This window comes from Ascidiella aspersa, chromosome 7 (assembly GCF_963924565.1).
Source record: "Ascidiella aspersa chromosome 7, kaAscAspe10.2, whole genome shotgun sequence".
Taxonomy (NCBI): domain Eukaryota; kingdom Metazoa; phylum Chordata; class Ascidiacea; order Phlebobranchia; family Ascidiidae; genus Ascidiella; species Ascidiella aspersa.
Window position 1 is genome coordinate 29,291,299 of NC_139453.1, and position 26,296 is coordinate 29,317,594.

The following is a 26,296-nucleotide window of genomic DNA, read 5'->3' on the forward strand; positions in this document are numbered from 1 at the left end:
CTAGTTCCAGTGATCCACTATGTACCATAAATAAACCAATTGCTATTCGTTTTTTAGGTCCGTATTAAGCATCTAAAAAAGCAGTCGTCTTCAGTTGCACAAGGATTCGTTTATTTACTGTAATTTTTTTCTTTAACTACATGCTTTGGTTACAATTTGAAGCGTATTATCAAACTTGGTGGCGTATGATAAAGCCAAATATTGGCAAAGATAAACGAAACGTGAAAGGAAACACTTATCTTCGCTTCGTGTAAAGTGCATTTGAAACAAAGTAAAATTCTCTAGAGTCTAGACTAGACCGAGGCAAGCTTGTTTGAGTAAATCATCTTGAAGTTATTTGCTTAAATAAGGTGAACTGTTCCGTAATTACTATAAGAAAGCTTAACATTAAAAAGCAGCTTCGGAATGGCTAGATCACAGTTGTAAACACACATATGTGTGTGCATGTTTCATTGAAAGCTTAATATCTCAGTAATTAGTTTAGAAAATTATGCCTTTGAGCAAATTAAGTTTTTCTCTTTTGCACATTACAGAGGAACAGCTTGTTTAAGGAAATCCGTTTGCAGAAATCACTTAAGCAAGCTCAATTTCGTAAATAGTTCATCAAGCCATATAGTATAATCACTTTAAAAAGCTATGTGAATGACCGTATTTGTTTAATTCCAAATAGGGTAAGTAGGCGGGTAATAGTGCCACCTGCATGATTACCCTTCAGATTTTTAAAACTCCTGAGCAAAATTATGCTTCTCTTGCACATTAAAAGAAAAACAGCTCACACACTTTCTGTGGTAAGGAAGCTTTAAACCAAACATAAAGTCAGTCTTTTCAATATTTTATTCGTTTTTGTATAAGTTGTTTTCACCATTGCGTTTGTTTTCACTTGCTTCCTCACCAATCTTCACTCTTGCGGCACCTAACGTCTCACCTGTTTTATTTCTTATCTTTCCACGCTTTGCATCGATACCTTTTTCTCATCACCCAGACTTTTGGCAAAGATTGTGTTTCAGTTGGCAATCAGGTTTGGGCAGGCTGGGAGACCGATTTGAAATTGCCACTAAATGTTCAAGCCCTCTTTGTGTCGCTGGCCGCATATCGTTTTACGCTTTCGCATTCATATATGTTCGGACTTCATTTAATACAATTATAATAGACGCCGCATGTAGCGTTCAGGCATTCCGACAGGCCGTTAAGCAGAGGGTCCAACATTCTTGGCACAACATTAACAGATATCGTGTGGTCGTTCAATAAGCACGCTCGAACTGCGTAACGACTTGACAGCCGGTTGCATTCAAATATCTTGACGGGTTGCCAAAGTCATGCGACAATCAAATAACATCAACATGCAGAAACGTGTTAAAGCCTAGAACCTGACCCTCAAAACAGCCAAAACACACAGTCTGTCGGCACGTTTTGTTATCCTGACATTTCACTTAGTTTGGCTAGAAGTCAAAGTATCACTTTTGAGCTTTTTGTATTGTGCACAAGCCAAACGTTTGACAATTACGCAAAGTGGTGTTGGCAACACTTCGGCATTTTTCAGCATTCAGTTCGAAGTCTCCGTGTGACATACATTATTTTATTTTCTGAACTTCACCTGAATATGCTGCGTTACTACGAGTCGAAAAAAATCACACGAATGTATGCAAAGCATCGATTGGGATACAACGATGAAGTTAAGGAAACCGTGATGAGATACCTAAAACAGAAAAACAACACAAGCCAAGATAAATTCGACTTGATGGTCGACGTCGGCTGCGGAAGTGGACAAGCAACCAAACTATTCGCTCCATACTTTCGCAATGTTGTTGGCATTGATATAAGCGCTAATCAGATTGCCGAAGCTAATAAAGCAAACCAGATGGAACATGTAACCTACTGTGTTGGGGCTGCTGAGAAAATTGATGTAGCTGACAAGAGTGTGGACTTGGTAATCAGTGCTACAGCCGCACATTGGTTCGACTTGCCGGCGTTTTTTGTTGAAGTTAAACGGGCTCTAAAGAAAAACGGTTGCCTGGCTATGTTCACCTCCCACCACTTAACGTTTAGGCCTACCAGTGTTAAAATACCGAGGTCCAACCTCACAGTTCCACTGGAAAAATACCTTTTACGTGGGATTTTTAACAAGGCGGCTTACATTCAAGTCAGTGGCGGATATCGTGACATTTTCCAGGCAATTCCTTCCGAGGAAAAAGAACGAACTGAGATAATTAACAAGCACAACGACTGTAATTTCCAGCACGTCGTAGGTATCCTGTCCTCATTTGACAGTACGCAAAACGACATGGAAGCAAAAGTGAATGAATTGAAAGAAAACCACGCCATCATAACTGAGGAGCTCTTGAAGTCGATTGATCTTGTGGAAGAGTTTCGATCAGAGATCAGGAAAGACTGGAACATCGCGGATGATACAGCAGACTGTGATGTAAAGTTAAATCTGGAATACATTGTAAGCCTCCTGACAGCAACCCGTCTTGAATGAAAAAAGGGCTGTTCAAAACTGGAACCGAATGAATTTTTGAACATTTAAATAACTTGTACAGCCAAAGTCTTAAACCTGTCGTCCGAACCGAACAGCATATTTTAGTTTGGAGCTGAAGTGTACAGCAGTGGTCGGCAAACACCGGTCCGTAGCAGGGTTGTCAGATTAAAATTTTGTTTAAACACGAACTGTACGTAAAAACCTGGTAAAAAGTAAAAAATAATTAAATGTGTAAAGAAACGACGCATGTCTGTTTGTGCTTGTAATTATAACGTGTTCGCCTGGTAAAGTGTTAAATATTTCACCTAGATACTCATTTCCTTTCGTGGCCGTTCTGGCAAATCTAGCCTACATTCGACACTGCTAATCTCCATCGCAGTCGCTCTTGTGCTATATAGTGTCACGCTACTGTTGGATTAAACTCAACAGTCAACAGATGCATGCCTTACTTGCGAGACGTGTTTGCGAACTATGCTGAATTATGTGAATGTACAATAAATCTATAAGCGACCTGACAGTATGCTCCTTAAATTACAATGGCAGTTTGTTTTAGTTTCGATTTAGTGGAGTCAGATAGCACGATGGTCATGTCTCTTCTGTTGAAATATACATTGGTGACCCCGACGTGATAACAACACGCAAAAATAAATCCTTCTGAATTAAAGTTTATGCATACTGTCAGGTTGCATAGAAAGTATGAATTATTTTGGTTTGCTAGCGTAGTTTTCTCGTTTGTAAGTATTTTTAAGTTACGCCCAGTTATGATTTGTTGAAACCAAGTTTATGCCAGCGTTATTGCTTGTCAATTTGATGTTTGATTAGATGTAATGCAGAGAAAAATCGTTTGATGCTTTAAATTGTTAGTTACGCAAGACTGTTATAGTTATTGTTGCAAAATTACGGCCTTTTTGGTAAAGTTTTCAAAGGTGAAAGTGTTACGATCGAGGTTGGACACTTGTAATATCTAATCTCGAAACCAATAAACGGATAGATTCTATCTCAACCAGCACTTACAGAAGTGGTTACTTCTAAAGTGTCAAAGCCACTGCGGCTACTGTCTCTGGTCACGTGTTATGGTGATTGATGTTTTATATCTCACCCAAAATAACCTGATCACTTTGTCTGAAATTCCTGCGTCACTTAACCGTTATGATTTATAAGAAGGAAAACAGAGCAGAAGGCCAAACCTTGTTGCCAATTCCCAACATAACGCGAGATTGATCTCATTTGTGACTGCAAGCGAAAATGCTCTGGGTATTGCAAACCCATGATTGCTAAGGCCTTTGATGCCTCATTTACCTTTCAGACGGTGTGAGATAACCGTCATATAGCCCACATGAAGTTACTAGCATGCAGAGAGTAACTTTCTAGAATAACCTTTTGCGCCAAGGTTATTATGTCTGCTTTAGGGAACCCATCTAATGTGGACTAGGCGATGTAATTTGTTTTCGCGTTTTTGAGATTAGCACCTTACCCCCTTTTAATTGGTATTCTAGAGCAAAAGACTCTAAGCAACTAACTTCAGTTTTGCGATTTGAAATTCGAACTGCGTTTTAAGACGATAATTTTCTGCATTATAGGCTATTCAAAAGTGTTTTGCATTGTTGTTTATTGTGCCTTTTAAGTACCATTTCAGACTTGCATCGTGTCGTACGATCAGCTACCCCTGGAATTGTCCGTTTGCCGCCAAGACAAGGAATTCATGAACATTTTTCGCTCTATTGAACACCACGATTTCCAATACGTGCTGGATCGATATTGCACAAATGTCAAGCATTCTGCGTTTGCTGGTCGACTCGTGATCGGATCCTGGGAAGATTTGAAAGAAGCGCGGCCCAACGAACTGCTCGAGACCTTTTTCGATTTCCAGGGAGGAAGGAAATGATGTAAAGAAACGACGCATGTCTGTTTGTGCTTGTAATTATAACGTGTTCGCCTGGAAAAGTGTTAAATATTTCACCTAGATACTCATTTCCTTTCGTGGCCGTTCTGGCAAATCTAGCCGACATTCGACACTGCTAATCTCCATCGCAGTCGCTCTTGTGCTATATAGTGTCACGCTACTGTTGGATTAAACTCAACAGTCAACAGATGCATGCCTTACTTGCGAGACGTGTTTGCGAACTATGCTGAATTATGTGAATGTACAAATAAGTAAACAATGTTTAAAAACATCCCATAATGACATAATTTATTATTTTGATTAGGCAGGAAAGGTTTCGAAAAAAACGTATGTATATTAATTAGTTTTAGCCTCTATAGTTTTAGACTCTATAAAAATGACAAAAAAGCCAAATGATTTTTCTAACATCAACCACGTTAAAAAAATAATTTTTGTTGTCAAAAAAGCCATTCTGGCAAGCCTTGTACGTATGTCTATCCTATGCCTTTCAGGTATTGATAATACTGGTATACAAGGATAATTTAAGAAAAAATCTAAAGGCCTTAACGTTTTATTGAAATGAGCCGGCTGGGTTAAATTAAATTGTTTGGCTGGCCGAATGCCGCCCGCGGGTTTCAGTAAGTTCAATAATTCCTAGATGGAAGCCTCATTTTGCGACAAAACAAGCATAAAGTTCGCATTTTGAAAGTTGTAATAAATTTTCTTTCCTGAACATTTGTTGTTTTTAAAGGCCGGTCCGCGACAAAATTTTAGTTTTAAACCGGTCCGCAGTGCGAAAAAGGTTGCCGACCCCTGGTGTACAGTAACACCCAAATAAGTCAATATAAAGAAGACACTTTTTTCACGGACTCTTTCGAAAAAAAAATCGTTTTTATAATTTAAAAGTAGGCCTCTATGTATGTTTTTTCGAAAGTAAAGCCTACAAACTTTTTTTATCATATATCTACATATTGTACAGAGACTTAGTCCTGTTGCTACTAACAAATGCTTTTTTGTCACACGCTTTTAATGCTTCAATTGGCAGGAAGAGCGAGTATGTTTAGTTTAGTAATATTAGATGACAGGTTGCAGTATTCCGATTAAAATGCTAAAACGAAGAGACCCCAATAAAAACATAAAAAAACAGATCATAATGGGCAGGCAGACTGAAGCAATTATTTTATATTAAGGCAAAATAAAACCACAATGCTTGTCACTATATAGTTCGCGTAATTGTGAAAAGTGTTTAACAAATATTTAGCATATAAAAGGTGCAAAAAAATCCCTAATCTCTAAAATAAGGCCTAAAATAAAGAAAACTGTGAGCCAACGCCTAATATTCTTAATCTATTTATTTCTTCAGTAATATTTGGGCTCAGCGATGAACGTTTCAAGTGTGAAGAAAAACTCTTAGGCTCTGGGCCCAGTAATACTTATGTACCTTAAATAAACCAATTGCTGTTTATTAACTCTTTGTTCAGCATCCAAAAGAGCAGTCGTATTTATTTGTCCATGGATTTGTTCTTTTCTGGTATTTTTTCTTTAACTACATGTTTTAAGTGCAATTTAAAATGTATTCTCAAACTTGTCGGTGAAGCCAAATATTGGCAAAGATAAACGAAACGTAAAAATACAACACTTTTCTTCGCTTTGTGTAAAGTGCATTTGAAACAAAGTAAAATTCTCTAAAGTCTAGACTAGACCGATGCAAGCTTGTTTGAGTAAATCATCTTGAAGTTATTTGCTCAAATAAGGTGAACTGTTCAGTAATTACTATGAGAAAGCTTAACATTAAAAAGCAGCTTCGAAAGGGCTAGATCACAGTTGTAAACCCACATATATGTGTAGGCATGTTTCATTGAAAGCTTAATATCTTAGTAATTAGTTTAGAAAATTATCCCTTATTAGGTTTTTTTTTAGCAAATTAGGTTTTTCTCTTTTGCACATTACAGAGGAACAGCTTGTTTGAGTAAATCCGTTTGCAGTAATCACTTAAGCAAGCTCAACTTCGTAAATAGTTCATCAAGCCATATAGTATAATCACTTTAAAAATCGAAAAAAAATTTTTTCTATAAATCGAATTTTTTTTTTCAATTTAGGGGAGCTCCTGGTTAAAGGCAGGGCGGGATTTCGGCCTGGGTCATGACGTCACCGCTTGCCAGTCGCTCGGCCATTCGGGCGGCCACCGGGTCGGCGTTCATGGTGGCCACAGCGACCACAAGGCCCTGGTTCAAGTAATAAGCGACGAACTTTCGTTCGGCAAGTTCGCCGCATATCGACACTTGGTCATAACCGCTGCCGTGGCCCGCGTAACGAATGCTGCTTCCGTACTGCTGGGTCCAGAAGAAGGGAACCGAATCGACCGATCGGCGGGACTTTGGGGCGTCAAACGCCGCCAAATCGCCGCTCCCCGCCCGACGGAAGGCGTCTGCGATGTCCAGCGCCGCTATTCGGCCGTGCGCGTGTGCCATCTGCCAATGCTGGATGTTGGAAAGCGCGCCTCCTGGGAATCAAGAGCGAAAAAGTTTAGAGCAAATAAGCTTTCAGTCAATCACACTTGAACTATGAAGAGATGAGGTTCTGAATATTGATAACGACTCTGTCTAGTTGGTATAAGTATCACGTGGATTACACCTGAACTTGATTTATTTTAGCTTTTTAAAATTAGATGAGAATTAAAACTAAAGCATTTAATTTTTTGTCAAATGAAATTAGAATTAAAATTTGAGTATTTCGAGTTTTCTTAAATTAGACTAGAATTAGAAATACTGAATTCTTAAAAAAAGAAAAAAAGAAAAAAAGAAAAAAAGAATTTCACTAGAGTTTTAACTAGAATTGTATTTAATATCAATTTTGATACATTTAAAATCTGTTGAATTAAATTTGGGTGGATTGTATTCATTCACACGTCATGACAAATTTTAACAATCTGCTCTAAGCCTTTGTGCACCTTTCATGGCGAGAGGGAAAAGAGCGATATCCCCGACGGCATAGATGTGAGGAGCCCTGGTTGCCATGCGACCATCAACCGGGACGAATCCTCGCTCGGAGAGCCGCAACTCAGAGTCGGAGAGGAACTTGGTGGCCGGGTTCACTCCTGACAAATGAGATCGTTGTGTTTCGTGGTAAGGATATCAAAGACCCATGCGTTAAGAGACATTGGTCAATACGAATTAATCAAACATCTATTTGCTTTTTTTTTGGTTTTCTAAACTAAAAGAAAGTAAATGTAATGACTTGACTTAAGCCACTGTTTTAAAATGACTTTGAAACTCTTTTGGCCAAAATCATTTGACTTAAATTTTGTGACCAAACAGACTTGAGTCATTGTGTCAAACAATTTTAGTTTAAAATAAGTGTTATCATTAAATATTTTATAATGAATTTTGATTATTTATCATCATTTTTGCACATAGCTGTATACTGCGTTATTTTGAGTTGCGGTATTGCTCATAATCGGACAAGTTTACAAATTTTAGTTAAACGTTTTATTTTTTATGTCAATACCATGACTTGAAATTGACTCGCTCTCAAAATAACTTGACTGGGACTTGACTTGGGCAACCGATTTGAAGTTGACTTGTTATTTGAGCGAAACACTTGTCTTGGACATATTAATTTTCAAATGGATTAAATAGGACTTAAGTCATATCAAAATGACTTGTTTGCAGCACTGGTGATCAGTAAAGACTACCGCCAGATCAGATCATCTTGGACGCTGTTTAAGCCATGCCGTGGTTCGAACCCGCTACCTTTGGAACTTACCGATCCCGACAACCACGACATCTGCGTCCACCAAACTTCCGTCAGTCAGCTTAACTTTCTCGACACTAGAGGCGCCCTCCCCGGTGCCTGCCATAAGCTCGAGCACGCCCACTTGCGGATAAAAGGAGATCGATCCTTTTTCTTGGTGCATTTTCATGATCATTTCGCCAACTTCGTAGCCAAGAGATCCTTCGAAAGGAACCTAAAATAGAGAGTTGAAGTTTTAAGGGTTTTAGATTGCTGAGGGCATTTAGAACGAAAGTTTCCAGATTTATTTAGTTTACCAAGGAAATTTCATCTTTAGAGTAGAAAAAAAGTTTTAAAACACATTGCAAGCAAAATGTTTACATGCAAAACTTAACAAAACGATAAACTTAAGACACTATTAAAAGATCTTAAACACGATATACTGACGATGACTTTTCTGGCAAAATATATATATGTATTTTAAGATAGTCCAATAGTGTCTGACCTGAATTACTAGCCTTGCTAGATCATTTTGCTTTTAACACAACATTAACATTTTTAAACATCTTTTTACAGTGTCTGGCATGAATTACTAGCTTAGCTAGAGCATTCTGCTGATACTTGTTACTAGTATTTTGAAAAAAACTTCACCAACTACTTATAGGAACAATAAATTTCGCGTTTACATAATCTACTTACCCTGGATCGTTTCCCACAAACAACTGACACTGAAGCTGGAATTTTCTTGTCAGCAAGAAACGAAGCCACTTCCATTCCGATGAACGAAGACCCCACCACCACAACCCGCTTGTCTGTTAGGATAAATAAATTATTCCATTACATACTGTAGTATTACCATATAAAAGGGCGTATGTTTATGGAATCTAAAACCATTGACAGCGTTGCTGTGGTCGATCACTGTTTCTCTGACACAGTTACTTTACTTAAAGGAACTGACGATATCAGCCTAGGCGAAATATCTATAAAAATGTTTTTCCTGGTTTTAATGAATTAGAACTACGCGCAGTAAGAATATGTTAAACTAGATTATTACTAAATTTGAAATAAGTATGCAGGTGTTGGTAAGACTCACAATTAGTGATGTCTAATAAAATCGGGAAAAAATTCAAAGGGGTGCTATCGGTATCGAGCCAATATCAATTTTAAATCGGAATTTCATCCATTGTTTGCCATTGTAATGAAAAGTTTAGTATAAAATTATTAAAAAATGTAGTATAACGACTGGAATTATAACTAAACTTCTTAAAAGCTAAAGCAAATTTTAGACTAATAACATAGAAGAAATTGCCTTTAAATGTTTAAATTTGATTTATTTCGCTTGTTTAAGCATAGTAATGACGTCATTAACATCGGACAGGATCGCGATACTTTTCGTCCAAAAATATCGGGTATCGGTATCGGAATAAAGCGCCAAGTATCGGACATCTCAACCACAAGTAGCGTTACACTTATTGTTTTTTTAGTTTTAATCGCAAATGTAATCTTAAGATAATAAAGCACATTTGTTCAAACCCAGTATTTCAACACCTATTTAAATTTCAACCTTTTCATAACGTACCCTTACTGGCGGCTGCTATTGCGTTGGCATCGTCGGGCGACCTCAGCACGAACACGTTCTCAAGATTCCACCCAGCGGCGGGTGCGAGTGTACGAGGTTCGCCACCAGTGGCGATCACGAGCTTGTCGTACGACACAGTCATGTTGCCGTTGGAAGTACATTCGGGAATCGGTCGAGAGACTTTCACGCTTTTGGTGACGATATTCAGGCCAACGACCTCCTGCAAATAAAACAAAGGGGCATAAGTACATAGTTCTACAGCGACTGGCTTGAAATTGATTTTGTACAAGCTTTATTTCTGTGCGCTTCCTAAGTTTGCGTTTGTAGCAGTGCTGTAATGACTTCAGTTAATGATTTGACTTAAGTGCACTTAAGTAACTGTTTTTAAATGATTTGACTTGGCTTAACACTTTTTGGTAAATGACTTAAAATTAAGTGTTTTCAGTAAGGATTTATGATTAGGTTATGGGTTTTTGGCGTAATAATTGCTCATAAAGCAAACTTGCCCTCTATTGCCTTTTTAGTATTTTTTAGGATATTGGTCATAAACGAACGAGTTTACCCAATTTTAATAGCTTAACGTGTAATTTTTATTACAAGGACTTGACTTGGAATCGACTTGCTTTAATTATGACTTGATTTGTAATTTATATAAAAAGACTTGACTTTGACTTGAATTATTTTGCATATAACTTGACTTGGACTTAACCGCGTCAGCGGGGCAGTGATCGACTGGCTAAAACCTGTCGCCGTGGTTTTGGATTCTATAAAGATACGCCCTAATGTTGACTTAGACTTAAGTTATTTTTTAAATGACGTGACTGAGACTTAGTCAGTTCAAAATGACTTGTTTACAACACTAGTTTGTAGTTCACTAATGATAAATTATCCTGTCTATATACAAACGTTTTATACATACGCTCTCAAGAAGACAAACTTACCACATTATTGTAGAGCTCGACTCCGATCGATTTGTAATACTCGAGGTCGGCTCTCAGGTACGATTTGGAAGGTTCGATGTCCAGCGCTTTGCTCAGCTTTGGTCTGTCGTAAGGCGGATGCTTGTCCTTGCTTAGCAACACGATGCGACCCAGGAAGCCCTCTTTGCGCAGGGTTTCTGCGCAGGTTAGGGAGGAGGGACCTCCCCCGATGATCACCACGCGCCCACAATGGTCACCGCATTCTGGAATTGTGTTTATTGTTTTTAAATCTCGACTTTTGACCAATAAAAACCAAGCTACAAAAAGTAATAAAATAACATACATAAAAAATTGAACTTATTTACTGCAAAATAAAAAAACTGTAGTGTACTGATATTGTAAAAAAATTGAGTGCCAAATTTTTCCAAGGCCTAAAGCTATAGTAGCCTAATAGTTGCTACTATCCCGGTATATTATAAGTTAGAATAGTATAGTTTCCGCACACTCGGAAAGAAGTGTAAGAATTCGTGCGTTAGACAAGTTTTTAGTTGTATAAGGGGTTAGCTCAAACGAACTGTTTAAGTGAAATTAAAATTGCGCGTAAGCCTGTATGTGTTTATATACAAAACGCGTAACGATGAGTAAGCATAATAGTTCAATACAGGCGGCCGTAACGGTTCCACATTTAGCCGTACACAAAGCTGCATTTAAATTAGGCTTTCAGCTTTTCTGTGAACGAAGGCAACGTAAAGCGAAGCGCTTGATATAATAAATTACATGACGTGTTTTTAAATACTGTGTAAGTATGTTTAGAAGAAGGTTTTGTTTGTAAAAAATGAGAACAGTTTTAGATGATTCATTACAAAATTTCTCAAATTTGTTAATACTGTTGTTATTTTTGTTGATTAAAGGATGATCAATGCATGTTCCAACCCTGCCAATTGTCAATCTTTTATCCGTGTTGTAAAAACCAAAAAAAACAAACACTGATGTAAAATAGAGAATAGATCGAAAGCAACTTTATTTAAAACACAGAATACTGCGTCTATTGACTGTTACTACCAGGCATATTCTTATTAAAAAACAGCTCCTCTGGTAATTGGAATTGTTATCCAACGTTTCGGCAACCAATTAAATAAGGTGAAAACGTTGGAGAACTATTATAATTACTAGAGGAGCTGTTTTTTATTATCAATTCTGCAGTTTTCTGTGGTTCTTTTTGGAAAATCAAAAATAACCTTTTTTTGACGAAAAACACTAAAATATTATGTAAATGATTTCAATAATTTATATTGCCGTACGAATGGCAGTGGGCCAAAAAAGCACAACTATCATTGGACAATGACCCCAAATAGCCCCTTCCTACCCCATGTGTGTGTCAAGCACCTTACAAAATCACTCACCCGTCACAGCGACCCGATTATCGTCCAGGACGTTGTTTTTGTTGTTGACCAGCTTGCTCCGTTTTGCTCGCACCACAACGTCGTCGTTTTGGACGGAAACCTGGCCAAAAAACAAGTGACGTCAATAATCGGTCTGGCCAAAAGTATCGTCACGTTTTTTCTTTTTTTGAACGGTGGGAATAGCCGTTTTCCCGACATTTACACTGTCTTCTTGGGCGACAAATCTCATGAACGGTGACGTAATGTAGTGCACGAAAATTTACATCACCACGTGTTCGCAGTGAACGTTAAGAAACTATAAAAACACATACCTACCTCTTCATAAATACAGAAAACATAATATTTGTTCTTGAGTATGAGGTAGTTTAGAACTCTTACAAATCAACCTCCTATTGAAATATAAAAAAATGCAGCCACAAATTTTAGAGCATAATGGGAAAAAAAAATTTGGAGCATAGGTTGTAGTAAGGTGTGTAATGTGTATGGGCTTTAATATTCTTATTGCAGCAATCAATAATTTTGAAAAAGTTACTATTTTTAGAACGTCATTTTCTTTTAGCATAATTATTGCCTGTACTCTTCGACGGTAAAAATAAATGTTTTTTTCACCAAGACATGTCCCTTTCTTACCAGGCAACTTTTTAAATGTGTTTAACTAAAATTTCAGTTATATATTTGTGAACGTCATAGAACGATAAACACAGGATTCCTAAGGATACTTTGTATAAGACGTCACTTCATGACGTCATCATTTAAATTTTGGTGCGTTTAGGTCAAAAAATATTCTACTTCCACCCTTGCCTTTATAATAAGAATAAATCTTAGAAATAAGGACAGCGTGGCAGCCCTAGCTATATACCAAGCAGTCAGGTCACCAACCTGAAAGCTGTGCAAACTGTCCAGCCCCGGAAAGTCCTCTATGTCTCCAGTTTTTGCGTTGAAGCAAGCGCCGTGCCACGGACAGCGAACCCGTCCGTTCATCAGCACCCCTTTGATAAGCGGGGCTCCGTAATGTGTACACTTGTGGCCCATCGCTGTGATCTCGCCGTCTTTGTGCCTGCACAGAAGATATCTGTCTAATTTGTTGTGTGTTTGTAAAAACACCATTTGTTTTGCGTTTGTATATGCCGGTTAAGTTGGGCTGGAATTTTGGTGTGATCGGTTTCAATGAATTATAAAGATTTCAATCAAACAAAGGATGCCATTCGCGAAGTTTCAAAAAATCATTTTTAGTCATATAAAGCAAGAGTCTAAAAAAATAGTGAATTCTAGCTTTTTAAGTCATTGTCGTCATTTACGTGTAATGGCAAGAAGATATCTTCATATTTTACACATTCAGTTTGGCATTGAATTCTTGCTATAAGCATTTAAAACTGCTCGTTTAAGAATAAAAAGTTCATGTCATGTTCCCTTTGCAACGGCAATTTAACTACGGCCGAAATAACTGTTTAATAGTGTGGATTTTGTTTAATTTGCTGATTTATAAAATCTTCATATTTTACACATTCGGTTTGTCATTGAATTCTAGCTCTAAGTATTTAAAACTTCTCGTTAAAGGTTTCCTTTTGTCACGGCAATTTTAGTACAGCCGAAATAACTATTTGATAGTGTGGATTTTGTTTAATTTGCTGATTTGTAAAACAGTACATCATAAAATACAAACAAGCTAACCGCAAAATACACCGGTTTAAAATCGGAAATTATGCGACAAGTGCATTTAAATGCCTGAGGCAATGTCAGTTTGTCTTAGTCAGCCAGAAAATGGCATTGAGCAAAACCCTTAGCCGTTATTGCGTGTGTAAACTCCACGCCCTGTCAGCAAAGCAATCTAACGGAAGTGGTGACAGCATTGTTTTGATTTCACTGAATTGGCGGTAAAAACGCATAAACAATGAAGCCACGCGACTAGCAAGTGTATATACCTGACTATTAAGCACTTTCCCTCGCCCAGTTCGACTTCTTTCATCTGTTCGGCTTGATTTTGATCTTGTAAATCGGACACTTTGCAGACCGAAGCCTCCACATAATCGGAATCGTCAGCCATTGTGACTGAACAATGTACAACTTAAAAAACAGTCAATTAACTTTCAGCAGGTGACTTCTTTAATCAACAACGCTGAGTTATTGCTACCAAAACTACAAGAAACATTCAGTTTAAAGTTAAAATTTTGGCAAAATCAACAAGTGTTTAGCCTACGCTTTTCTATACACACCTCATCCTAACATCTGCAGTTAAGATTCTCATAAAAAACACAATAACGCTTGATAATAATTAATCACAAGTCAAAAAGGTCAAGTTTATCAACATCATCTTGATAAAGACTTTTCGATACGTACTATAGTATCATCTTCACTTAAAGATAACTTACTTAGCTTACCGTACATGTTATTGGAACTGATAGCCTAGTAGGCGCGATTCTACACAGCCAATAAATTCCAATTGCCACTAAACGTCACGACTAATGACTCGGCGCATTAAGCGAAAACCACAGATTACTAGCGGAGTGACAAGGCAGAAAAGTGGCTCGGTATAAAAACGTGCTTCTGTTTTGAGATGCCTTCTCGCCTAAATTTAAACGTTGTTCCAGGTAAAAAGGAATAATTCGAAAAGCGAACTATTTCTAGAGTTAAAGACAAGACATCATGTTGACACTGGAAGTCACGCTAAATACTACAGTGGTTACGCCGGTTTGTTCAACCCATTCAAAAAGTAGTCGCCTGCTGGTTTTACTTCAACTTTGTTTAACGCGATTCACACCTTTTTTGCATTTCGACTTGTTATACTAAAGTTTGATCGTCGGTTTTATGTGCTGCTTCCCAGTTTACGTTTTTTTCGACCTTTCTCTTGCTTTTATGAATTAAGATATATATGGAATTCAAAATTACTGGCAGAATGTTTTCGTCTAGCTAGCCTATATGTCACTGCAGAGTTAGCTGACAAACGTTTTTTTATGTAAAAACTAAAGTTGTGAAACGTGGTAAGAAATAGAATGTGACATTTCTATTGACTGCGTCTTAAATGTGTGCGCTATTGGTAGTTTTTTTTAATAATGTAACAGCTAACAGGGTATTTTGCTTTCTAACACTAGTGTTTAATTGAAACCTAATTTTTCCCAGAAAACACAAATTACCGGTACTATATGCAGCCAGTGGACAAAAGTCCCTTATCCTCAGAAGGCTAACATGCTACCAAAGCCAGCTTTGCTTATCCCCAACAAAACGTAACCTAACGTAATGCAACAGGAAATGGCATGGTGTGACAGTGTTACTGCTGCATTAGTTGAGCTCGGGCGACAATTAGCAGAATTACTGAAACATAAGTAGGCCTACATAACGGAAAAAACGATTAGCAATCGTAATACAAAACCTAGCTTGCAAGATTTACACTGGAAAGTTACAATTTTTACGCGCATTTATTGTTAATTTAAACAGCCAAAATGTACTTCATGGCGTCAAATTTTGACATCTGTCCGTTTTAGAGTGACTTTGTAACTGTAAGTGTACTGTAGACCTATCATTTCGTTTCCACCAAAAAGTAACCCAAAAATTATCATTTATCCTAAAATAATTTGACCTGATAAATTTTATCATAAATGATTATTCGCTTTTATCCTAATCGCAATATTTCAACAACTTACAAAAAAGCACTTAACTACAAAATTATAAGCGCGAATTTTACCTTCGTAACGTGTTTGCTTAGCCTTAGTATGACCTGTTTTTTTAAGGGCCCGCGTTTCAAAACACTGCTGTGTAGGCCTGTACTTCACTTCTGAATTAAACAAGTATTAGGTATATGTACAAACGATTAAGCACTTTATAACAAATTCCCACTGCTTAAGATTTTTCTCTTATTCCTAAAGGCACTACGAGATACAATCTAACAGGCAAGTCAAATATTTTCTGTCAGCTCCGCTACTTGATTGCGGTATAAAATATTCAGGTGCTGGACACCGCTTTGGCTTCTAACTTAAGGCACCAAATGCCCGAGTACCGTTGTCTATGGACTATATCAGTAGTTCTCAACCGTGGTGCCGCGACACTCTAGGAGTCTAGCGTGCCATTTTTAACGCTCAAGGGTGCTGAGAGACATTTCAAGTTCTTTAGAATTCCAATTTTTGCTCTATTGGTAACCTTCTTGATACAATTTTTAAACGATAAAAGTGCCAAATAATTAAAAAGGTTTTTTTCAACCTTGTTGCACAGTTAAGGTTCTGTTTCAGTCTCGTCTATTGTAACGTTACAGTTAACCACTTAGCGTATTTACAAGCAAGGGTGTCGCGAACTATTTATAATTTCTGTAGGGTGCCGCAAGCCAAAAAGGTTGCGAAACACTGCACTATATACAGGTACAGGATTTTACCCACCTAAAAACGAGGTTCGTTACCGCTTGCCAAAAAGACCACAGTAAAGCTAGAGATGCTATATCTTTATCGGGGTTTGTTCAGAATAGCTTGAAGCGGTCATTCTGTTAGAAGCTATAAATAAGTCATTGCCTGGTGGTAACTTTATCAGACGGATTCAAAAGTGTAAATCGCGCATTTACAAAACAAAGTTGAAATTTGTTATAAAAAACGAATCTCTCTCTTTGTGCGAAAGAATAAAAACAAATTAGTTCACAGGCGAAACTACTCTAAATATACAATGTTTAGGGCAGCTCTGAGAAAGGCTTTTCAAAAATCACGAACAAACAGCCGATAAATTCAAAAGTCATAGTCTGTAATGTTGAAAAAGGACTGCGTATTGAGTTTATTTCGGGAAGTCTGAATCGAGCCTCCAACAAAACTGTCAGGGTCCTACGCACGTATGTACTGTATCAAATCCAAACCAATAGGGCCGCAAACTGTGATAGCACACGGTGCATCCTTTTTAAACAACCTAAGTATTACACCTTTACCAGTGAATTGATGCATATCAACTCAATTTAGTTACAAAGCGGGTGGAATAGGGTAGGATCTGGACTACTTTGATACCTTCTATATGTAAATGGAAACGAATAAACAAGACATAGACCTTTACAGTTATTTTGTTTATTACATAAAATGAGTATTAGGAGGAGCAGATCCCTCATCAACCCTTCATCTTTCGCCGCTTCTCTTTTTTTCTCGCCTCTTTTGCTTCGGCGTCGATAGCCTTTCGCTTTTGTGTCAGTTCTTCCGCCTTGAAATAGATATTGGAAAGTAAATGAAAACGTTGTGTTGTGATTAATTGGCAAGGGCGTCAAACGAAAAAATCCAAAGTTTGATGTATCAAACCCCGCTTAAGCACGACATTTTTTAAAGCTACAACGGGTTTTGAAGCATGAAATATGTAGTAAGTAGAAAGGCTAGATCTAGAATAATTATTGTCAAAGTCTGGAAGAGTTTCTTTTTAGTATACTATGCCTGGTAGCAACAGCGTATTTAATGTAGTAAGATTAGATCTAGCAAACTTAATATATATCTAGCACAATTATAAGGCCATTGTGTGAGTGTTCTACTAACACAGTGTACATTATAGACGTCACAATGGTTGCAAAGGTTGAATTAAAATAAATCATGAACACCACATTGATGCAGGGCAACATACTCAAGGTTTTAAATAAGCGTATTTTATTTTCAAACCTAAAGTTTTCAATAATGGTATTTGCTTTTCACCTTTCAAATGGACAATAAATTTCTAAAAGGCAGTCCAGAAAAACAAAAAATGGCAATTTTCAATTTTTAACGGATCAAAAACTAACAATAGGAGAGCAAATATTTGCTAAAGGGAGGGTGAAAAACAAAGGGAAATAATATTGTGACGTGAATTGGTCCGTTTCTGCCAACATACTGCACAGCCAGTACCTGTCTCTTTTTTCGTCTTTCCCCGTACTTAATCTTCTCGTAAAGGCGACGTTTCTTCTTGGGAATCATCATAACAGCAAGACGCTTCTCTTCTGCGGCGATCTGCAAGTGTTTTGTGAAAAAAAAGTTCAATATTTCTGATGTTGAAATTGAATAACTCTTAATTCGAAACGTCCAAAACAATAGCTAATTCTGTATGGGCTTAAACCAGAGGTCAGCAATCTTTTCCTAGTCAAGGGCCAGACCCAAATTCAAACGTGTAGTTATAGGCATTTTTATACCCCCCGTTAATCAGAAGTCGACCTACGATTTTGGGGGACTCTCGTTTTCATACGCAAAACTAAAAAAAACGATTATTTGGGTTAGGGTGCGGTTAGCGATTGGGCGAGTCCAGAGCATTATTATTTTTAATAATTAGATGTGATGCTTGGAAATTTCATTTAAAACAATTTTGAGGTAATATTGCCCACATCTTGTTTTCGACTTACCTGGTCGGGTCGTGACTTTCTGTCAACATCTTTAATTCCAGGTGTAACAACAACTTCGGTGGTTTCCTCCTGTCAAAAAAAAATAATTCGATAATTTGCATTCGATAGTTGCCATATGTTTAACTTAAGTCATACGAACGAAATAAGAACATCATCATCGTCTGAATAAAATCCGGTTCGGAATACGACAAAAAAGGACTGATACCTAAAAGTCGGAACAACGTACAAAACAGAATAAGACCTAAATGGTAAGAATTAGTTCTCCTCAACTTAAGTACACTACTAACTACCCTAATAATTTTAACTCAAATCCTTCGTTTATGTCGTGGGTCCTAATACTGCATGATATTTTATACAGTATTTCTGATATGGTTGCCCATGTAGCTCTTATTGTGTGTTCCCGTTTAAGCAATAACCAAAACCATAGGATACATCACATTTAGAATGTTTAGAACAGTGGTTCTTAACCAGGGTTCGACACAGCTGTTTCAAGAGTTCGGCAAGAACGTCCTCTGAAACATAAATGCTGTTATTTCAAGAAATTCGAATCTCTTTTATGTGCCAAGGTGTCATGTGACGTTGTAAATTGAAAGTTTGGCCAATTTAACCTATATAAATGCAAGTTTATAATTTGATTATACCCAGTTTTAGCTGCTAGGAGGAAGAAAGGAATACTGAGCGAAAAGTTGGGGTTCGACGAAAGCTTGCAGAATAACATAGGGGTTGGACAGTGTGCCAAAGGTTAAGAACCACTGGTTTAGAATGAGTCCTCACAATTTTGAAAATCAGTGATACTTCGAAAGACACTATTCGTTAACGTCCGATACTTGAAGCTTCGTCCGATACCCGATAGTTTGGACAAAAAATATCGCGATTCGATCCGATATGACGTCATAAAGAAATGAAAACAATTGAAGTTTTTTTCCAGGTTATGAGGATAAAATTTGCTTCTGAGTCAAGTTCAGTTGCATTCAGTTGTTTATTTTGTCTAAAAACAATTCTTTAAAAGGTGGAAACTGATGGGGTTTAGAGAAGTAAATCATGGCTTATATTCCCAGTTTAATTCAACGAACCAATACCGATTGGGGATGTTCAATAATATCAGCTCGCTCCGACATCCGATGATCAAGGGTAGTATTCAACGCATGAAAGGTGGTAGGTTTACCAAAAACTAGTCAGTTAGCAACCGCAGGTAGTTTTGTTGCAAATGTTAGCTTATTATCCAGCATTTTATTACCTTTTAAACGTTTTTAACCTAAGAACGGCAAACAATGACGTCATTTGTATCGCATCAGCTAGCTCTGCTTTTTTCTCCAGTTACTGACCTCGCTCGCTTGCTCCTCATTTTCCTCTTGCTCTTTTCCTTCCTCTTGCTCTTCTCCTTCCTCCTCCTCATTCCCACTCTCCTCCTCCGAGAGCTCTTCGTCCTCCTCGTTTATTCCTAAACAAAAGAAAAGAGTTAAGGTAAAACTTGTAAATTCAGTTTGTTTTGAGAGTGGAGATGCCTTCGGAGGTCGTGAGTTCGAACCTCACCGCAGGCAAGTTGTTTTTTAGCATGGCCTTGTTTTTAATACAATCCCAATCAGGTCGACTGATTGCCTTTCCTAAGGCATCTTGTGTACTATACAACGTGTGCCGTAATCGTTGCCCAGTACGACTCTAGAAGGGCTTGATTACAGAATACATTGTGTATATGTATCAGGTGTTTTGAGAGCAAACAACTAGACATGCTAAATATAAATTTTTGAATGTTCCCATTTATATTTACACAACGGGTGGGCAGTTAATAGACCCAAATTTTATATTTGTTTGCTGTTACCATCCTGTGCTGGTGCTTCATCTAAAACCTCTCAAATGTGTGTTTCATTGGTTAGAGATATTTTATACTCATTATGCTGATTTATTGTGTTGTGATTATGTTATTGTGATGTAAAACGGTGCATAATCCTATGTCTTATTCATATTTGAACCAAAAATGACATTTTATGAAAATAACCATATATCTAATGAAATTAGGACAAATAGTTCTTTTAGGACAGATAGGAAAGTGCACATTCTGCTTCTTTTGGCATCAAAACTAACTCTCTAGCACCACCGGTTAAAGAGTTATGGCATTTTCCTGAGATTTGACCCCTGCATGACTTTTGCGTCAGGGTTGTCACCCGAGTATTCGAGGCAACTTCCCAAAAACATTTTCAAACTTAGTTTTAGGACCAAAGGCAACTATTGAGAGGGGACTTTTTTTGAATTAGTGATTTTTATTTTTTTCACTCCACCCTAGTAGTTAATAGGGGTGTCAAATACTTAACATTTCATTTCAATACCGGGACAAAAAGTATCTCGATCCAATCCGATCCCAAATGACGTCATTATTATGGCAAAACGAGCCAAATTTGCTTCAGCTTAAATAAAGTTTATTTACCTCAAACTTGTCAGTCTACTGTTTTTTTTGGATAAATTTATCTCTCATGATAGAGTCGCTGCATTTTATCGCAAATCATGCCTGAAATTCCTATAATGATTTTATCACTTCGATCGTATATCGGCCTCGGTCCGATATTATTGCCACGCTATTGTCGATCGTCCATTAAAAAAACTGACAAAAACAACAGCCTGGTTGCACACACAAACAATTGCATAATTTCAACAGCTATTGCCAATATCTGCCAACGAATTAATCACCCCTAATGAAAAAACTAACAAATAAAACAATTTTTCTGGTTTCACACCTGGGTCTTCCCCGCGTTGGAGAGCGATGACGCGCTGTCTCTCCGGGGGTACGTAGGCCTCGTTTGTCTCGTCAACAAAGGGTGAAAGATGAGGGGGCAGGGTGTCCCCGGGGAGATACCCCTTGACGGGAAGAAGCAGCTTTGCATTGACGCAGTCGAAAACCCACTGGGGCTGTACGTAGTATCTGGGTAGAAAGGGGGTTGATGTGTTAAACTTGGGGCAGATTCAAAAGGGGGTAACCTTAAAATGATATGACCTTTCACATGTACTATGTGTATACAAATTTTAGAAGTTCTATTTGTTTCTACAATGCTTTTAGCTTTTTTTAACATATCTATTTAGTTTAGATCAAGGCGTTACCACATTTACGAGGCTGCGGCATGTTGTGTCGTCTGACTAATAAACTCTACAAAATTTCTGTTAAATTAAAATATACAAGCCGTTGTATTGAGCAAAATGCAAACATTATGTGTTTAAAGCGTCATGTATGCTTTTAAATTGAAAGTCTTCTATCCGAAGTAAGATATGAATCCACTTATAAATGTGTTTAGTGGATCATCTACTAGTTTTCAGTTACCTTGAAATGTTGGGGTTTTCAGCCATCGGTCTATCGACAACATGGTGGGTTATCTTTTCGTCATCGCAAGCAAACGTCGAACCGAGACCGGCAGTTTTGTCCCAGGAAACCTCTCCACCGAAACTCCTGCAAATTAAGGACAGTTCATTTATGCAAAGTTATATATTTTTTAGATTTCCTCACCAAGGAACACATACGCAAACCATAATAACATAATAATAAATATATTGTTTTTAACTCTGGTAAAAAGTTATTATCACTTGACCCTACTGGAAAAGTTTACAACAAATTTTAGATAAAATAACACAATTAACATATACTAAGAAATAATCGTAATCATACATATATTGCTTGTTGGATGACCAAATTAGCAAAAAAACTGCCTCAAATTAAAAGGTTAAAAAAAATCTTTTTATACACAAACAATGACACCCAAAAGAATAAGGCCATTGACCTATTTATTCTTTTATGTGGAGTCTTAATTAAACAGTTCAATACACCAACATATTGTTTACCTTGTCATAAAACTTACCTGATAATAAAGACCAATGGCTCTCTTGGCACTTCTCTTGAGAGAAAAATCTTGCAGCCATCAAATAGTTTTTTCAAATTTTCTTTTTCCTCGGCTGCTTTCCGTGCTTCTTCCTCGGAGCTGCTCAGTCCGTCTTTGAGCAATTCTTCGACCTCTTCGTCTGCAACTCCGCTATCGTCCGCGTCTTGGAAGTGAGCCAATTCCGTATTGAGCGAAGCAACAACCTTGAAAATGGGAGTAATTGTCAAAAGTCCAAAAAATTACTAGGTGTTTTGTCTTTAGATAGTATGCCCATGCAACGAATTACGTTTCGCTTTTAACATATTTAGTTTAAAAAAATTCATGTTTCGAATACAACAATTTTGCGTCATCTGCCAAAATTTATTACAACTGGATGAAACAACGGATAATAAATGCTAGAACCATCTGATTTATTTTTGGTTTCATTTTGGTTTATTTAAACATCACTATACAATCTGGAAATCTGGCAATCTCACCTCAATTCCCTTTTCATCTTCAGTGCACAGTTGTGGACCTTCTTTCTTCTTCTTTCCTTTTGCCTGATCGTCCAACGCAACGTCGACGTTTGTCAGCAGGGGGATTCTTGGAGGGTAGTGGAGGTTTTTCGACTGGTAGAGGCGGTACAACACAAAACCGAGCATAGAAATATAAAACTCGGTAAATGTGGACATCACACGGAAGTCCACGTCTGTTGGGTGCTGAAAAAATCCAAAAATTACGAGCTATTATTGGATTTACTATGCACGGAGCTGTACTGTAGCTCACAATAATAACAATTGCATGCCAATATTAATAAGCCATGTTTTGACTTACGGAATGCATTGATTGATTTTGAATTTACTAATATATTTTAATCAAAGAATATCATAAAATTTGTTACTTTATCCACATGTTGCAAAATTGTCTATTGTCTGACTTACGTTGTGTGGAAAGCTGTGCGGCACAATCCATGTCACAGGTTGCGATTGTATCTCTGCTTGATAATAATATCCCTTGATTGAGACAAAAACCTTTCTCAATGAACGCGAGGAAATGACGTAGTGCATAAATTCAACTGAAAGTGGACAAACAAATGCAATTATGATAGTAGAAATTCATTTTAGTTTTAACTTTGTATATAAAAAGTCAGTAAGGTCCAATTTACACACGTTATACACTTGCATAAAATATATGTAGACTGTCTGGCGACCCGTAAAACTTATAGCGAAAGAGTTTATGAAACTCTGGCCTAGGGTATGTATCATCTTTTCTAGGATCATTGAACAGTTTATAAAGTTTAGTTTCAGTATCACAGCCAAAAATGTATATATATATAATATATAAGTTGTGTGCAGTCTTTTTAAAAGAAATTTAAGTTAGGATCTCAAAAAGCTACGTGATACTTATAAAACAAAGCTTTTTCAATATAAAAGTTAAATTATATAATTTCTTTACAGCGCCTTCTTAAAATTTTATAATTTGACTTTTATGTATTAAAAAATTTCACTAAGCTTACCTGTTAATTTTCTGCACATGTCAATAGTCTGAATGTGAAGCCTTCCAGATTTTGGCAAAGACGCAAAAAGAAAACATAGACAAAGGGCATCGTCCAAATCGCGCAGCGCATCAATAAAAGTTGGATATCTGCAACGAATTACAAAATAAGATGTTCAGTGATTGTGAAGGCATTAAAACTAAACACATAGTACTTAGATGCAGTGAAAAACGCTTTTCCATAAATGCTCTCAAGTCAAATATCTGAACAAAAATATAGCACCAGGTATGTGCCGCAATGTTATAGTTAACCATTGTGTTGCAGGGTTGAGAATTTGCCCTCCCTGTTCGCCAAAGCAGATGTCCAATCCAGACGAGTGGTAATTGACACCCACTCACCTCACCAACAAGTGCCTTTTATGGCAAAAATGCATTGTTTTAGACCTAAAGGACTGTCAACTCAATTCGTTAACGTGCCAGGGTTGCAATTTTGCTCCTGGCAAGTGCAATTGACACACACTGGCCTGACTAGCGAGTGCCCTTGGGACACCTACTGGACTCAATTTGTTGATTTGTGACAAATTATGTTGAGCCAAAAAAAGTGAGGAACAAATAGTGCAAAAATGGCTGACGATTAATATATTGAAAAAATAGTTTGATGGGACGAAAATTCGCAGCTAATTGTCGAGAGTTTTTCACATGGGCCAGTGACGAACGTATTCATGTTACACTACATGGTCTGTCACCTCTCGCGAACAATGTGGTCAATCTTGTACGAAGGCTTGTTATCTCTGATGTGAGCTGCTCTGCCTTTTTCCGATCGGGCTTCTGCCTTTTTTAAACGTCTCACATAGACCTGTAAGGAGAAATGGGCATTTTGACTGATACAAGAGCATAGAATTTTCTGCATTTGTGGTTGTTCATTATAACACCAAAAATGGAACGAAAAGAAATTATACATGAAGCTATGATGGCGGTAAAGTTTTTACTATCAAGGACATTTTTTTTAACAGATCTTGTTTTTATTTTTAACTTGTTTTTAGGGGGTTTCTGAAAAGCAGAGATAGATTGAAATACTTACAAGCTTAATCTGAATTTGGTTTACTTTCTCAAGTGCTTACTTAAAATCTTCTAAGTTGCTTGCTACAAACACCACTTTATAAGTATCGCAGGGCAAACAAAATATGTTCAACACAACATAAGAGGACCAAGAGTTTACTGCACCAAGAAAGTCTGATGGTTTAAAACACACAAAAGCATGACTTTCATAACCTTACCTTGTATTCACGGAATTTGTTAATAACTGGTTCGTGAAGAAGAAACTGAATATCTTTCATGAAATAAAAAGTTTTGTTCGTAGTTGATCCTTTGTTCACCTGTAAGGATAAAGAGCAAAATTCTACTGGATGTTCGTGTAATTAATTATTTGTGTTGAAATGTCAGTGGGATATCCTTGGGACATTAAACAACATTTTAGTCAAACTTATCTTAAAATGCATAACAGGGCTGCCACACAAGTTTATGAAAAAAAATGAAAGACATTCCAAAGAAAATTTTTAAATTTTGAAAGACGTAAAATTGAATTGCTTGACGTTTTTAAAATGTAATTCAAAAACTTAAAAGTAGAAAGGGCCATGGTCAAAACAATTAGAAATAGTTTACAAATAATTGTAATGCCTCTTTTTAAACACGTAACATAAGCTGGACATAAAATAAATCCAGGGACTTTTAGAATTTTAAAGACTTCTTAATACGTAAATCAATTCAAAGACACAACAAGTGGCCATGCAATAGTCTGTAGCCTAAACTCTAATGTTAATAAACCTATTTTAGTTAGGATTTTGTACAAAACTTTCCCAAAATATTGTCAAAAAGTAATACAAGTGTGAAAATAAATTCTAAATTAGGATTCCCTTTAATGCAAACAGTCTTTACCCTTTTCTTGTGGATAGGTTCGTGAGGGTAGATGCCCTTGAGAATACAAAGTCTCCTGAAGTCAGCGAGAGATAACTGAAGTTTGCGACACGCTTGTTTGCGCGAGATGTACTGGGTGGCTGCCCCTGCTTCAAACTGTTCCAAAAATAGTTAAAAATTTAACTCCTAATGGCCCTGTGTATTGTTTTCAGGAGAGGTAAATTTGGTTTATCTAATACAAACAATTCAGGTGTTCTCAATATTTAATTTTTGCCATGAATTTTAAAATAACAAGGCTTAAAAATCAAAATAGGTAACAATGATTGAAGAAATAACAATTTAAAGCTTTCAATTTAGATTATGTATACATACTATTATTTATTCATGGTTAGTAAAGTTCTCTTTAAAACTTCTATAAGAATTAGAATAGAAACAGTGATTCTTAACCCCTTTCCTACCTAACCACCCTTTAGTAATTTGCCCAAAGGTATAATGAGTTTATGACACACAATGCAGTGTCTATACTGCAAATAATATTACAAATTCGTACAAATTTAAATCTTAATAAAATAAAATATAAACAAATCACCTTTTTCTTTATTCGACCCATCGTGAAATATTACAAAATTTTAACCCTAAAATCTGCAACGAAAAAAAAAAGATATATTGAAGCACATAGATGCAGCAGGAAAATAAAACACAGAAATAGAACTGCACTTTAATTGAACTTTTTGGAAAACATAA

General features: G+C 36.9%; 4 protein-coding genes across 4 annotated transcripts in view; 1 reads left to right on the forward strand and 3 right to left on the reverse strand.

Moving 5' to 3' along the window:
* Positions 1–702, reverse strand: part of LOC146138840 (histone-lysine N-methyltransferase 2C-like) — a 79,858-nt gene extending 79,156 nt beyond the window's left edge. The window contains exon 1 of the mRNA XM_083394704.1: positions 697–702. Within this exon, the coding sequence (XP_083250830.1) occupies positions 697–702 (6 nt within the window). The remainder of the gene's footprint in view (positions 1–696) is intronic.
* A 934-nt stretch (positions 703–1,636) lies between these two features.
* On the forward strand, positions 1,637–2,479 carry LOC146138842 (uncharacterized). Its single transcript, XM_083394705.1, has one exon. The coding sequence runs from the start codon at positions 1,637–1,639 to the stop codon at positions 2,477–2,479; it is 843 nt and encodes a 280-aa protein (XP_083250831.1).
* A 3,993-nt stretch (positions 2,480–6,472) lies between these two features.
* On the reverse strand, positions 6,473–14,039 carry LOC146138843 (apoptosis-inducing factor 3-like). Its single transcript, XM_083393923.1, has 9 exons — positions 13,918–14,039; positions 12,875–13,052; positions 11,996–12,095; positions 10,614–10,855; positions 9,673–9,892; positions 8,793–8,905; positions 8,127–8,328; positions 7,312–7,458; positions 6,473–6,864 (listed from the first exon to the last, which is right to left on the reverse strand). Exons 1-9 carry the CDS (start codon positions 14,037–14,039, stop codon positions 6,473–6,475), a joined length of 1,716 nt encoding a protein of 571 aa, XP_083250049.1.
* A 3,023-nt stretch (positions 14,040–17,062) lies between these two features.
* Positions 17,063–26,162, reverse strand: LOC146138844 (pescadillo homolog). The gene is made up of 14 exons (XM_083394706.1): positions 26,142–26,162; positions 25,574–25,708; positions 24,916–25,014; positions 24,385–24,494; positions 23,661–23,788; positions 23,086–23,219; positions 22,642–22,863; positions 22,145–22,368; positions 21,613–21,738; positions 21,035–21,219; positions 19,640–19,746; positions 18,306–18,374; positions 17,818–17,919; positions 17,063–17,152 (listed from the first exon to the last, which is right to left on the reverse strand). The coding sequence occupies exons 1-14, from the start codon at positions 26,160–26,162 to the stop codon at positions 17,063–17,065; spliced, it is 1,752 nt and encodes a 583-aa protein (XP_083250832.1).
* Positions 26,163–26,296: the final 134 nt, after the last annotated feature.